Source organism: Squalius cephalus (assembly GCF_949319135.1).
Source record: "Squalius cephalus genome assembly, contig: scaffold_91, whole genome shotgun sequence".
NCBI classification, from domain to species: domain Eukaryota; kingdom Metazoa; phylum Chordata; class Actinopteri; order Cypriniformes; family Leuciscidae; genus Squalius; species Squalius cephalus.
Genome location: NW_027645851.1, coordinates 1 through 16367, shown reverse-complemented (window position 1 = coordinate 16367; position 16367 = coordinate 1). Strand labels below are relative to the sequence as shown.

Genomic DNA, 16367 nt, shown 5'->3' with positions numbered 1-16367 from the left:
TGGGATAGAGAAAATCCGCTCATATTGAAATTTACTTTTTTGAGTTTTTTTTTTTTTTTGTCTGTGATGTTATCGTTACTGTAAAATAAATCAATTATACAATTATTAATAATACTATCTTCACGTTGTATGGAAAGCGCGTTATTGTGGCTTGGCTGCGAGCGCTGGTGGTGTACGCGCAGCGCTCACGCGCTTGCAGCCAAGCCTATGAGAGCGAGAGACGTGCATGGCTTATAAAGATGAGGTCAGATTTGCCATCCGTCTGTCTGTCATATTATTAATACCACTACATCTAATAATATTTATAAATATAAACATTGTTAAATAAATATTGTTTTATTAATAACAATAATTATTATTGTATTTTATTAATAATACATTAATAATAATATTTTATTTAAATTATTATTGTCACCGTGTTAATAATATTATTATTTTCTTTTTTTCAGTATATATTGCAGTCTGATTATTGTAAGTGATAAATCTAGCAGTCATCCAGATTAGTCAAAAATCATTGCATTAATTCGTACAGATATCTCTCTCTCATATTCAGACATGTTTCTTCTTTCTCTTCCCTTTCCTTGTGTCAACAGCAGCTACAACACCCCCAAAGGCTCTTTTAAGAGCCCTAGCACACAGCGACTTTGTATTTTGTAAGTATGTTTTGAATGCCTACCAGATATTTAAGTTATAAGTCAGATACTGGCCTGACTCATATAGATTTCATGATTCAATTTGATTCACAAGCTCATGCAGTTTCTGATCTCTTTTTCGATTCATGATACAAATGCATTCACCTAAACCAACCCAATGATTATCTTTTTTTATTTATTAGATTTTACATCGTTCCTCCTGCCCTCCTCCATTATCATACATCAGAGTCACCAGTAATGCCTTTACAAATTAAACGGATATCTTAGAAAACAATCTACTGTAGCATTATTTCCGATTTAAAATGTTCACAATGATCATTAATGAATAAACAATCCATGTCAATTCATACAGTATGCAGTGTCTGACTACTAATGTTTTTGTTTTTTTAAACTTTGTTTATGTGTCATCAGCAGCACCCCAACTCTCAACTACTGTCAACCCAACGACTCTTTTGGCATCTTTGGCTTTTTTTCTTGTGAGTATATTTTTTGACTGAGTATCAGATACTTTTAGTATTTGTATTTAGTTCAAACAGATACATCATGCAGCAATAATAATTTGTCTTAAGGATTTAAATAACTTGTTTTTTATAATTATAGTATATTATTATATTATACAATTTTATATACATATTCATTTTTTTTATTCAAAAATTAATTAATTTAATTAATTAGCAATAAATCATATTGATGTTTATTTGATTTTATTTACTGATTTTTAAACAAATATTTGCAATAGGCTTGCCACGATATAATACCGGTTATGAGGAACAAAATCGACAGAGATGGGAGCAAGTAACGCATGTTAAAGTCAAAACAAAAGTCCTTACTATCAAGTCTCAAGTCCCAGTGTACAAAAAATGCAGTTCCTGCTAAGGATCAAGTCAAGTCACAGTACCAATAAGTTTGCGGGCACTTCCGAGCTTATGTTTGTTTATATTATTTAATGTGCTTATTTTGCTTGCAATTTTGCAAATGAAAGGTTTGTTGTATTCTTCATACAGCACTAAATAAGTGTCTTTATACAATTAAAATAATGTATATTGTGGGAAATACACTTGTCCCTTCATTTTATGTCTAAACGTCTGGAAACTTGACCTATGTCTTCAATATTGGGATATAAAAAAGTTACATATTTAATTATAATCGTCACACAACTTTATCCGTAAACATGTTTTATTAAACTGTATTGTCAGTACCCTACATTAAAAATTAATTCAGGCTTTTGTTTGTCATTAAAAATAATGGAGACCGATTAAAAAAAAGTTTTACAAGTGATTTCTTATACTTTTGCTCCATCTAATGGACAAAATGAGTACTATAGACTTAATACGGCTAATAGTTTGTAATTATAATTATTATAATATTGCTGTTAGCCCAAACAGAACAAAACAAGTTGAGATAAATAAAGATATTAAATATAAAAATTTAATAAAAAATGATTGGCAGCATTTTTAATCTAATCTTTTGGATATATATCAGGTACAGTACATGCGTGTTTTTTCTCTAAAAAAAAGACAAACAAAGGAAAAAGGTTTGACATTAATTGCACTGAACTACACAATATTAACAATTATTTTTATCTATCTCTTATTTTTGTTTTTCAGGAGCATTTTCCAAAATCATCATTTTTATCAAACAATAACAATATACCTGTACATATAAATCTTTATATAACCAAATACATAATATATAATACTGACAATAACACACACATACCACAATGTCTTACTGGACTAAAAGGAGAAAGACTATGGCCAGTGTACAAGAGATAGAAAGAGATATTTTAGATGAATACAAAACACAAACTGAAAACACTGAGGAATCTGTTCATGGTCACAAATGTCAAGACTCTGAAAGTATAGATCTCACATCTTCTTGTAATATAGTTTCCTCTCTTTTGTCCCCACATGAGAACTCATGTGATCTGGAAAAAAACACAGATGCTGATTTCTTCTGTGATTCTGACAATCTCTCTGATCCTGGTAGTATCCAATCAAATGAATCTGATAGCAGTAGCAACAATTCACTTAATCAGTTGCAAACTAAACTGCAAACATGGGCAGCATCTTTTTTCATCCCTCTAGTAGCTCTAACAGCACTATTGGCAATCCTAAGATCAGAATTTCCTGATTTGCCCAAGGATGCAAGGACTCTTCTTGGTACACAGACAAAGGTACCCGTAGTAAAGATTTGCAATGGTGAATATTACCATTTTGGACTGGTAAATGGCTTGCAAAACATATTAGGTAGGATCTCCAATATTGCTGAAAATTTAAAAACTCTTGCTTTGCAGTTTAACATTGATGGCATCCCCCTGTTTAAAAGCTCCAGAACACAATTTTGGCCAATTCTTGCAACAGTTGACTGTGATGAAACACGATCTCCATTTGTAGTTGGTTTGTTCTGTGGCAGTAGTAAACCGAGCTCACTCAGGGAGTATTTGAAAGATTTTATTGCCGAATTAAAATTTGTTTTGCAAGAAGGCATTGTAAAGAATGGTACTCATTTTAAAGTTGTTGTCTCCTCCTTTATTTGCGATGCCCCTGCACGAGCATTCATCAAAAATGTCAAGTCTCACAATGGCTATTTTGGTTGTGACAAATGTTCCCAGACTGGAGTATGGTGTAATAAAATGACATATCCTGAAACAGATGCTCCACTGCGTACTGACATGGATTATGAAATGATGACAAATGAAGAACACCATTTGAACAGTAGTTTAAGCCCTTTACACGAACTAGTAAAAATGGTAACCCAATTCCCGTTAGACTACATGCACACCTGCTGTCTTGGAGTAATGAGGAGGTTAATTCAAATGTGGATGAAAGGGAAAAAGCTTAGAACAAGGTTGTCATCACAGCGTATAGCAGAGATTTCTGACAGACTTGTTGCTCTCCGTTCTTTTATGCCTCAAGAGTTTGCCAGGAAACCTCGTTCTTTGACAGATGTGGATAGATGGAAGGCCACAGAGTTCCGCCAGTTCATGATATACACTGGTCCCGTTGTGTTAAAAGGATGTGTTGAATCCGCAATTTATGACAACTTTCTTCTCTTTTCTATTGGCATGTTTCTGCTGCTTAGTCCCGGCCTCTCTGATTCAATGATTGAATTTGCTAAAAAGGCTCTGTTGTCATTTGTAACACATTACATCAGATTGTATGGCACAGACGAAGTAGTTTTCAATGTCCACCAGGTTATCCATCTTGCAGACGAGTATAAAGCATTCGGCCCTCTTGATAATATAGCGGCATTTCCATATGAAAATTACCTGGGTGAACTGAAACGATTGGTTAGAAAACCAGATTGTCCTTTACAGCAGGTTGTCAAAAGACTTTCAGAAATGCTTCCAAAAGAATCTCATCAATCTAATCTGTCATCAAGTTCAAAAGAGCTAAAAAAGGTGCATTTCTCAGATTTTGTTTTGTCACCCAAACAAGGAGACAACTGTATCAAAATCGACACAGACATAGCCATAATTAAGGATATAATCAAACAGAATGAAAGCGTTCATATAGTGTGTCAGAGGTTCCAAAAAACAGAATCATTTTACACTTATCCATGCGACTCCTCTGCACTTGGATGTTATAGAGTCTCTGTCTTGCAAGAAAAGACTGAAATAGTACCTTTGTCCAGTGTAAAACACAAGTACGTACTTCTTCCTGAAAATGATAATGGGTTTTTTGCAATACCCCTTCTCCATTGCAGATAGTGTTTGTTCAGCAGAGTGAGCACAGATGTAGTGTCAGGCTTTTGGAAATTATTTTAAATTTAAATAAACATAAAATATTGAAAAAGTTGAAATAAATCCTATAGGGTTATAGGATTCTATCATCATTTACTCACTCTCATGCTCCAAACCCATACGACTTTTGTTCATCTTCATAACACATATTAAGATATTTTTTTAACGAAATCTGAGAGATTTGGGTCACTCCATTGACAGTCCAGATAACCAAATCTTTCTAGATCCAAAAATGTCATAACATAGATTACACCTCTCAATTCAATTTGTGTTTGTAAAAGTAACTTCAAACACACTGGAACAATCCTCATTGGTGGGTTACGCACAAATACAAGCACTTGGGTGTATGCAATGCACTGTACATCTGTTTTAATCAATGTCTATTATGGCTAAATTAAATCTGTCCATCATATATAGCATTTAAGTCTTTTCAGAAGACTTAGATTAAACCTCTTGATTCATACTGATTCGTTTTTAATAGTACGATGACATTTTTTGATCTAGAAAGTTTTGGTTATCTGTACTGTCATTGGAGTGACCAAAATCTCTCAAATTTCATTAAAAAATATCTAAATATGTGTTTCTAAGATGAAAGTGAGTAAATCATGACAAGATTTTCGGGTAAACCCTTTGAAAGTTTGTTGAGGTGAGGTGACATTGTGAGAGAAGGGAATATCACTCATTTTCTTCCTGCTCATTAAAATAAAAAGATACTTTAATTTAACACACCCACTCTTTCTGTTATTTTCACTGCATACAAATAAGTACATTGCATTACATACAAATAAATTAATTCATGCCTGACTTACTCCACTGTGATTGGTATGGGTAAGGGAGCTGAACACGCAGCAACCCAGAACTAATCACAGCTGGGGTCAACATTTCTCAAATTTCTTATCTTTCCCAGACAATAATGGATAAAGTGAATCAGTATACATTAATAGAATTTCCTGACAAAAGCACAGATGTTGTCCCAGACAATTGGCTTTTTGGACAAAAGTGCTACTGGCCAAAATACACTCAAGAAAAATTAAAGGTGGCAGTAAAGAGACAAGAGCCTGTACAAGCTGGATGGAAACTATTTGAGCCTGTGCGATTGCTTAAAAAGTGTGGTAAGAATGTTTTTCTTTTTTTTTATATTATTTATTTTATTATCTCAATGCACTGATAACTATACATGCTTTGCTCAATCGTATATATTATTTATATCTATATTACTAGAAACACTAGAAAAAGCACAGAAGATGCTTAAAAAGTATGTGGACTGTGATATCCACACGTCGGAAATAACTTCTGACGAAGAGGGCCATAATGAAAGAATAAAAAGAAAGAAAAGGTAATTTAAGGTTTAATGATAATAAATATCAAAGACTTTTATAGGTGTTGTCGGTAACGCTTTAGATTACAGCCCGGAAAGTACTGCGGAATTAAGACAAATTTACAGCGTATATACTTACTTTATAGGTCCACTATAATTACCGAAAGTTACATTGTAAAATCGCTTTAATTACGCAGTACTTTCCGGGCTGTAATCTAAAGCGTTACCGTGTTGTCTTATTGAGAAATAATTTTACTGTTTCCCTTTACAGGCCTAATCCACGCTTCCTAAACTTCACAGAGAATGATTCTGACCAGGATGTTAATGCACCAAAAAAATCACGGCTCCCAGCTGCCCCCGTAATTGACATTCCAGGTATTATGGAAGTCTAATTAAACTGTTTTTGTAGTTAATTTTAAGAAAAAACTCTTCATGATCATATGTCCCTGAATTTCAAGGCGATTCAAATCTTTAAAAAAAAAAAAAAAAAAACTTTAAAAGTAAATTCCCATTGAATTTAATTTGAAATGCACTGAACCTGTCATAAAATTGGATGGACATATACAGTATATATGGGTTTGTGAAATGGAGCGGCCTTACGGGATGCTGGTCAGGGGCTGTAGCCGACACTGGATGCTGGTCAGGGGCTGTAGCCGACACTGGATGCTGGTCAGGGGCTGTAGCCGACACTGGATGCTGGTCAGGGGCTGTAGCCGACACTGGATGCTGGTCAGGGGCTGTAGCCGACACTGGATGCTGGTCAGGGGCTGTAGCCGACACTGGATGCTGGTCAGGGGCTGTAGCGGTCACTGGATGCTGGTCAGGGGCTGTAGCGGTCACTGGATGCTGGTCAGGGGCTGTAGCCGACACTGGATGCTGGTCAGGGGCTGTAGCGGTCACTGGATGCTGGTCAGGGGCTGTAGCCGACACTGGATGCTGGTCAGGGGCTGTAGCGGTCACTGGATGCTGGTCAGGGGCTGTAGCGGTCACTGGATGCTGGTCAGGGGCTGTAGCCGACACTGGATGCTGGTCAGGGGCTGGAGCCCCTGTAAAAAACTCACAGTAAATGATGAGCAGCTCAGCATAGTCTATATATTGGGCCAGAGAAAACTGTATTCTTTTCTCAGGCATCCTTGAACGAACGGTTAATTTAACCCGTTTCGAAGTGTCCTTAACAGCAACATCATTGAAATCCACTAATTGAGAAAGTTCACAAAAGTCCGCCTTTATTGATTATCAAACATGACTGAATGAATTCAAAGCACACAATTGTATTACGCAAAACCCTGCTGTTAATTTAACTTGATCATAATTATTTCAGAAAGTCACATGATCTTTGAGACCAGTCCAGCTGTCTCAAGCCTCTATTCACTAGGTATGTGTTGCAATGTTATTCTTTAAAAAAAATGTTTTGCCTCTTTTACATTGTATCACAGCTGTTATAATTGCACTTCCAGATCCACAAATCCTGTAATATCCTTTTAGAAATTTATTTAGTCTATAAATAAACTGCACATTTTTCTCAGAAAATCCACACAGGGTACACCAGGGCGGACACCAGGGATCACACCAAAACACGAACACCGAAGCACACCTGGACACACACTACGGCGGACACCAGGGATCACACCAAAACACACACAACGTAGGACTCCTGGGGACACACTACGACAGACACCAGGGATCACACCAAAACACGAACAACGGAGGACACCTGGGCACACACTACGACGGACACCAGGGATCACACCAAAACACGAACAACGGAGGACACCTGGGCACACACTACGGCGGACACCAAGACGCAAACCACGGAGCACACCGGGGCACACTGACTGAACTGGTCAATGGTAATGATCAAAGCTATTTTTTCTATTTTGAAAACAGTTATTTGAAACTTTTTATTAGACCATTAAGTTTCCTAGGGGGGAGATTTATGTTGATTTTATGTTCTTTCTTAATTTTGGAAGACATTATTCTTTTAGGTGGGACTTACAGGCTAAATGTAGGCTACTTATTCACTATAAATGTTGACATCCATCCTAACTTTTCCTGCAATGTCACTTTTTTTTTTAAAGAGAGATACATGAACCACAACTCCAGTCCGACTGTCTCAGACATCTTTTCAGGTGATTCTTCAAACTGCTAACCTCTTTAAGACTAATTGTTTTACAGGTGAGTTTTAAGTGTATGAAAAAAACTGTTGTGTTGTTTTCTTCAGAAAATCCAAGTAGAGCACAACAAACACAGAATGAACATACCAACGGTAATAAATCAAAAACAAAAATTCCATTCCAATTTAAACAGTAAACCTGTTCTGCTGATGGTGATTATTAATGAACTAGTAGAGTTTCTCTCTCTTAATACAAATAAAGTATTAATATATTTATTTACTTTATTTGTAGAGTTGTCTCCTTTCAAGAGGAATGTGTTAAAAGCTCTCCTGGAAATTAAGGCAGAGCTGAAAGAGCAGAGGGCAATGATCCAAAAATTACAGGGAGTCCCTCTACCTCAACCAGAAATAGGATGCAGCTTAGGTTTACCTTTACAGTCTCTAGAAGATTTTGATGCTTTGGAGAGGTTGGACGAGACAGAAAAAAACAGATTGGTAAATCTTGTAATGCAATTACACTTAACCTACGCTGTTTGGGAAATATGGAATTTGATTTAATATCCAGGTCTTGATAAGTATGGAAAAAAGAAAACAAAGATTATTGTTTCCAGACGATTGCCCATATTCAGTTTTCATTAAAACAGAAACCATTAGAGATGACTGTACTATACCAAACATAATGCTGAAAATAATGCTGTAGAAACATTTACACTGATATGGTTACTGTAGACTTTGTCAGTTTGAACGAGTCAGGCCATTCTCTGTTGATCTCTCACCTATAGAACTTCACTGGATGTTTTAATTTTTTGGCACCAATCTGAGTAAATGCTAGAGACACTTGTCTGTAAAAATCCCAGGAAATCCACAGAAATAGAAATACTCAAACTAGCATTTGACACCGGAAGCAATCATTTATGTTTGCAAAAAAACAAAACACACACACACAAACACACACACGCACGCACGCACACACGCACACACACACACACACAAACACAGTCTAGAGTCTGTGGATGGAAATACTTTGATGAGAGATTCACAGAGAATGGCAAAAAAAATTGGGAAATGGGAATTAATGTGAACACTGATCTCTTTTTTATTAGTTTTTCCAGCTGTCACTTCTGGGTGGTCATAAACTGGAAGACACAGTAAGGAAAATGTTGAGCCACATTTTGACAAACAATCTGGCTTCATCATTTAACTGGGCAGGACGTGGACAAAAGAGGAGCTTCGAGACCTCAAATCTCTCGAAGATAATGTTCCGTAAGTAATAGACTAACTACTAAAAGAGCTTTTCACACTATCTTTGTTTAACAGTTTTGCCAAATCATTTAGGAAACTCCCCTGCAGTCAATAATTGTATCTCTTAAAACTCATCTTTGATCACCAAAAAGAAAAGGCAAAAGTCAAAGCCCTATGCTGCAATGCGAGTTTAATTTTGTTCCATAATGTTTCAGGTGCATTGAGAAGTACAGCACAAGGTAAAGAGGCTTCCAAGGCAGACTTTTCTGAGGCAGTCAAAAAATGGTTGCGTTACGCTCCAGACAGAGATGGTGGCAGTGGCAGAAGATCATCTGTTATTTAATTGTTAATTTTTTTGTGTCAATCTAAATTAATTACAGTTATTATTATATAGTATATAGTATTGTTATATAGTTTAGGTAATAATTTGTGTATCTAATATCTGTAATTACGGTGACGCATTGCTGCCACTTACATAATATTATTTTTTCCCCTCAATTATGTCGTAATAACGAGATCTTATGTCGTTTTAACGACATCTTTTCTCGTAATAACGAGATCTTATGTCGTTAAAACGACATCTTTTTCTCGTAATAACGAGATGTTATGTCATTAAAACGACATCTTTTTCTCGTAATAACGAGATGTTATGTCGTTAAAACGACATCTTTTTCTCGTAATAACGAGATGTTATGTCGTTAAAACGACATCTTTTTTTGCCCTTTTTTTGCCCTTATAAGGACATGTGTAGTCATGTACAAAATATGCATTTATCCACATAAAATTGATCACACGTTCAAAAAGCTTAAGCAAATAGTAGCAGCCCCCAATCATGCAAAATTAATCAATAAGGCCCTTTTTTGAAAATATATTTTAAATAGGCCTATAAGTTTTTTTATATATATATTATATAAGATTTATTTTTGTTAATAGGCTATATCTTCATTCATTACCTAGAGATATAATTAACCAAAAAGTAGTCAAAACACATCTAACAGAAAATTTTACAACATTGTGTTCTTATTTTGTTTAATTAACGAAATGTCAATCTTCGTCTTTATAACAGAAGATACAATACAATACAAAAATCTTCTAGATACAGCCTACAATCTTCACATGTATAACGGATTGTCACCTTAAACAGTCCTTTGTGTGGTGGAATAAGCAATGATATATATAAATATATGGTTAGTATCTTAATTTAAATTTAAATTTTATTTTATTATTTTATTAGTTTATTAATTATGCTAACTCAACTAATTAAATGTGAAGAGCTGGATACTAGTTACTAATGAAATAATGTCAGATATTAAATGTAGGCTATTGATTAGAGTTGCCATAGACTAAAGGATTTTTCTAGACTAGTAGTCATTCATTTAAGCAATTAGAACTAATCGCACGTTTATATTCAATGCTGGGTGCATGTACGCTATAGCCTATATTCCGCGCTCAAGCGCATGCATAAAACTTGCCGCAAAGCGCCGGCAAAAGTATGCTAATGATATGATAAATGTATCTGAAAAAAAAATAACGAAGCATTTTAATTGTTTATTAATGAACTATTATTTTCTAAATCAGTGTAGGCTGCCTGCATACGTATCTCCATACATCTCCGCTGTAATGTATGAGCCTTTCATACGGACAGGATTACATAATCAGATGGTAGTCTATAGCCTACCGTATATGCTTTCGATTGGATTTTTTTTCGTTGGTGGACATTTTTTTGTATAAACTTTATAGTTATATTTCTCATGTTTGTGACTGTGAGGCTTGTCTATACACTGTTTTCCAGTTCATTTTTGAGGCGCGCTCCAATTCACAGAGATCATGAAAGCGTGCCCTGTTCGTTTTATTTTATTTTACAAAAGCACACCGTTTTCTTGTTGTTGTGAGTTTACCCAAATAAAAGTAGTTGCGACTTATGTATTATTATTTTCTGTATGACCAGAAATGGAGTATTTTAAGTTGTTTCCACTGTTGATGGGAAAATGCGAGTGATGGCACCGGCGCCTCCATCCATGTCATATTGCGCGCTCCACACTCCGCACAAACACTTGGATATGCGCTTCATAACAGCAAACATTTATCTAGGTTAACGTTAGAGCGAGCGGCCATGCCAGACGGATAATCCTCTTCATGTTTAACTAATCAAATTCTGTTGCATTTTATTGCGCCAGTTTGAAAAGGGCGGCTGAAACACTTAGCCTATACAGATAAATGCCCAACGCTGGTGTTTTTCTTTAAACAAATTCGTTTAGGCTTTAAAATAAATATTGTTTATGGGCTAATTAATGCCACAATAATTTGTTTATTTTATTGGCTACTTGTATTTTTCATTTTTGTTTTGCATTGAATACCATTGAATATTTGCATTGAATGCATTGAATATTTGCTGTGCACCGCAATGCCATCCTCCCATAGAAAGACACGTTAAGAGCCACCTATTTTCTTTATAATAAAGGGTTTCTGTGGAAGGACAACATATTCTTTATTACTGAAGCTTTTTCTTTATTATAAGGGTGTATTATTCCATTAAAAAAGTACTGTTTATAAGGTGACAATCCGTTATACATCTTGAAGATTTTTGTATTGTATTGTAGGCTATCTTCTGTTATAAAGACGAAGATTGACATTTCGTTAATTAAACAAAATAAGAACACAATGTTGTAAAAAATAAACAACTTAGGCTATGTTCTGTTAGATGTGTTTTGACTACTTTTTGTTTAATTATATCTCTATGTAATGAAGATGAAGATATAGCCTATTAACAAAAATAAATCTTATTAGGCCTATATAATATATCATATTAAAAAAAACATATAAAATATAAAAAAGCCTATATAAAATATATTTTCAAAAAAGGGCCTCATTGATTAATTTCATGATTGGGGGCTGCTACTATTTGCTTAAGCTTTTTGAACGTGTGATAAAGGCGCGATAGGCTGTCAATTTTATGTGGATAAAGGCATATTTTGTACATGACTACACATGTCCTTATAAGGGCAAAAAAGATGTCGTTTTAACGACATAACATCTCGTTATTACGAGAAAAATATGTCGTTTTAACGACATAAGATCTCGTTATTACGAGAAAAAGATGTCGTTTTAACGACATAAGATCTCGTTATTACGAGAAAAGATGTCGTTTTAACGACATAAGATCTCGTTATTACGAGAAAAAGATGTCGTTTTAACGACATAAGATCTCGTTATTACGACATAATTGGGGGAAAAAAATAATATGTATGTGGCAGCAATGCGTCACCGTATGTAATAACTAATCTGTATAGGCCAACATGTTTCTCAATTGTTAAAATACTGATAAATTGTGTATACTTTGAGTTGTTAAATTAATTATAAGTATATTATATGTTTATTGAAATTATATTAAAAATATTATATGTAATATTACAGTATAACACTCTTGGCTTTTTACTGAAATATTTAAGGTTTAAACATTTTTAAATTACCCCAGGCTGTTTCAGTGAGAAAAGTTCTATAGGGTAAATAATCAACTAAATGAGGTAGGCTACAAATATAATGTTACATTGCTTGTAGTTATAATTGTTTGAACTATTATGCTAACAGATATTGTGGTCAACAATATATTTTATTTATTCATTTTATTTCTCTAGGTCTATTTTTAGGTATTTGCCAGCAATGAGACTGACACCATACAGCAGAGTTATTCGTTCCACTTAAAGGTATTTATGCATGCATGTATATCTATACTTGTTTACTTATTAATGCTAAATGGTTCAGGGGCTCAACAACTTTAGGCATGCAAGTTTTTTTTAAACAAAAATCTCATTTTAACCCACTACCTATTATACATGCATAGCAGCAAATATAAATAACGACAAAAGCAATAGCCTACTTTGTGTGAAAAAACAACAACTTTTCAACCATTGTGGTTTACCTGACCGTTTTTTCTTTGTGAGGAAAAACTGTGTCTTTGTACTTTGCAGGATTTATAGGTTGATTATATCTCGAAAGCTCATCACTCACTTGACCAGTGGATTTGGATTTCAGCCGTGCAGGTCGTAGGAATAGACGAGATGGTGGAAGACAACTGAGAGTTCGTAGGAAGCGTCATAGGAAGCATAGGAACTCGAACTTGAGGTAGGCTATTCTAGACAAAACATACACATTTTTTTTAAACAAAAATCTCATTTTAACCCACTACATATTATACATGCATAGCAGCAAATATAAATAACGACAAAAGCAATAGCCTACTTTGTGTGAAAAAACAACAACTTTTCAACCGTTGTGGTTTACCTGACCGTTTTTTCTTTGTGAGGAAAAACTGTGTCTTTGTACTTTGCAGGATTTATAGGTTGATTATATCTCGAAAGCTCATCACTCACTTGACCAGTGGATTTGGATTTCAGCCGTGCAGGTCGTAGGAATAGACGAGATGGTGGAAGACAACTGAGAGTTCGTAGGAAGCGTCATAGGAAGCATAGGAACTCGAACTTGAGGTAGGCTATTCTAGACAAAACATACACATTTTTTTTAAACAAAAATCTCATTTTAACCCACTACATATTATACATGCATAGCAGCAAATATAAATAACGACAAAAGCAATAGCCTACTTTGTGTGAAAAAACAACAACTTTTCAACCGTTGTGGTTTACCTGACCGTTTTTTCTTTGTGAGGAAAAACTGTGTCTTTGTACTTTGCAGGATTTATAGGTTGATTATATCTCGAAAGCTCATCACTCACTTGACCAGTGGATTTGGATTTCAGCCGTGCAGGTCGTAGGAATAGACGAGATGGTGGAAGACAACTGAGAGTTCGTAGGAAGCGTCATAGGAAGCATAGGAACTCGAACTTGAGGTAGGCTATTCTAGACAAAACATACACGCTGATTGGTCGTTCTTAAATGAGCGCGGGCTGAATGAACCAATGACGCTTATCTATTTTTATTTTATTTGATATTCTCCAGCTGAATGCAGATCTCCAGATGCTGACCTGGAACTACAGATGTAGCCTACTACTGTACACCACACCAACCTCTCTGCTTTTGCAGATGGCTTATTACTATCATGTTAAGGTATTATAATAGCAAAACTGAGCACCTGTGACAGTTTTTTTTTTTTTTTTTTTTTTGGAATTGCAAACTTTTTTCTCTTTTTGTCTCCAACAACACAAGTTACACCTTTTTGGACAAATTTTGCATATATAGATTGCTTGGAATACAAACAATATTGCATGTCCGATTGAAATGCGAAAAGATTTAGCAAGTGTGAACTGCAAAAAAAACAAAAACAAAAATACATTAAATACGAATTTTACAAATCCGTTTGTGGTTCCTACTCGAATCGCATTTCTCAAAATCTTCTGAGTCTGACTGCTCTGGCCTTAGCTCTCTACGTGCAAGATTACGGAAATCCCAAAAATGCACTTAACATTAACGCGCGAGAACACTACGTGCTACTTAAGAGTCGCTGTCCATTTGCGAAGTCCTGAAAATGATATAATCGTATCCGTGAACGTTTAACCTAATAATCGTCATCAGATGTGTATTAGCAATCAAGACAAGTGTATATAAAGCACTACATGATTTACTATTACTCCAGAGCACTCGTAGATCTACGATGATTTACGATGATTTTGCGAAACAGACATATTAGTAATATATTAAAGGATTAGTTCAGTTTCAAAAAAAAAATTCCTGACAATTTACTCACCCCCATGTCATCCAAGATGTCCATGTCTTTCTTTCAAGGTTTTTGAGGAAAACATTACAGGATTTCTCACCATATAATGGAGCAAATGTTATACCACGTACTGGACATTGAAGTACGCCACCCACGTACTAAGTATTTATTCACGTGAAATTTCTCGGTACTAACAACACATATGAGATCATTAAACGACAAATTAAACCCAATGTACTAATCGATTGCTGTACACGGTATTTAATTATTATTTGTTATTTAACACATATATCTACAAACTCCACTGTCAACGGTTTTGCTATAATAATACATCATAGGCTATAATACTGTATGTAATTATAAATGTCAAGGACATTTTGTACATTGAATTGCATTTGGTTGAGGCTTAGAAAGAATGCCTGAATGTGGAATGTCTGTGTATTTTGAGTGTAAATGCTTTTTTCTATATTACTCTTAGGGTTTGTATACAGAAGATTTAAAAATGTATTTGTAAATGTATATTTTGTATAAATAATAAAGCAATGTTAACTGAATGTGACGTGTGTTTAATAAATGATTACCTATACAGACTAATTTATCAAATAAGTGATAGATTTTTAAAACAAGTAGAAAATGTGTTTATAATAACGCAATTTACACAATTGAAATCAACATCCTTTTAACGTTAGGTAAGCAAACCAATTAGATCGATTTTATGTTGATTCTATAACGTAATTTCAACAACTTGAAATCAACATCGTTTCAACGTTAGGAAAGCAAACCAATTGCGTTGATTTTCCGTTAGTTTTGAATGGCGTGTCTGACGTTGATTCAACGTTAATTCGATGAGCAAAGTGATGCCGGATCAACGTCGGAGATCAACGTTGTTTCGATGTCACGAGAAACGTCGTTTCCACGTTGATTCAATGTCAGTTTGCTATCTGGGATGTATGTAATCTCACATACTATTTTGTCATTATGAATATTCTTTAGATTGGTTCATTAATGATAAATGTTATTTGTTGTAACCTGCAGTAAGCAGCAGTAATTATTTATGTGACTGAAAAAATGACTGCTGCTTACTGCAGGTTACAAATAAATAGTTTTAGTTGCACTAAAACTTTATTTATTGAAGTGTTACCTTACCTTTTTGTTTACATTTTAATTTCTTAGTAAATATTTTTTATTGCAAAAAGAATTTTGCATAAATAGTATGTACAATAAATGTTCATTTAGTTTCACTAATATTCATGTCTCTCATTTACTGTATTCACATGTATTGTATCGGCCTCATATCGGCCAATCGGCCAGATTGCTTTCTCAATATCGGCATCGGCATCGGCCATTAAAAATCCCATATCGGTCGACCACTAATCAGGAGTTTATTTAAATAACACTTGCCTGACAGCTAATGCTACCGCTAACCCGCACATCCCGGTCACTTCAGTGATTAGGGAAAAGCACGTAAAAGTCCTGACAGAAAGCAATGCATAAGGATGTAGTGTAACGACGCCCAGTTCCAGGAATGCACTAGTATTTTGTTGGTAGCACCAGTTTATAACAATTATTAGTTAACACCAAGTTGTCAACACTTAAAAAAAAATGTGCAGAGACACTGTTTAGTTT

The 16367-nt window shown here is 34.8% G+C and overlaps 1 protein-coding gene across 1 annotated transcript; it reads left to right on the top strand.

Annotated features, from left to right (window-relative positions):
* Window positions 1-1417: 1417 nt before the first annotated feature.
* Window positions 1418-13488, top strand: LOC307154102 (uncharacterized protein). The gene is made up of 4 exons (XM_079898876.1): window positions 1418-7091; window positions 7243-7566; window positions 7795-7845; window positions 7938-13488. The coding sequence occupies exons 1-4, from the start codon at window positions 7046-7048 to the stop codon at window positions 8024-8026; spliced, it is 510 nt and encodes a 169-aa protein (XP_079755002.1). The 5' UTR covers window positions 1418-7045; the 3' UTR covers window positions 8027-13488.
* Window positions 13489-16367: the final 2879 nt, after the last annotated feature.

What these genes read in the sequence shown, in the direction of transcription:
- LOC307154102 (XM_079898876.1), top strand. Translation starts at nt 7,046, where the DNA reads ATGATCTTTGAGACCAGTCCAGCTGTCTCAAGCCTCTATTCACTAG. An exon ending in ACTGACTGAACTGGTCAATG is followed by an intron (nt 7,567 to 7,794) that starts GTAATGATCAAA and finishes TTTTTTTTAAAG; the next exon opens with AGAGATACATGAACCACAAC. An exon ending in TGTCTCAGACATCTTTTCAG is followed by an intron (nt 7,846 to 7,937) that starts GTGATTCTTCAA and finishes TGTTTTCTTCAG; the next exon opens with AAAATCCAAGTAGAGCACAA.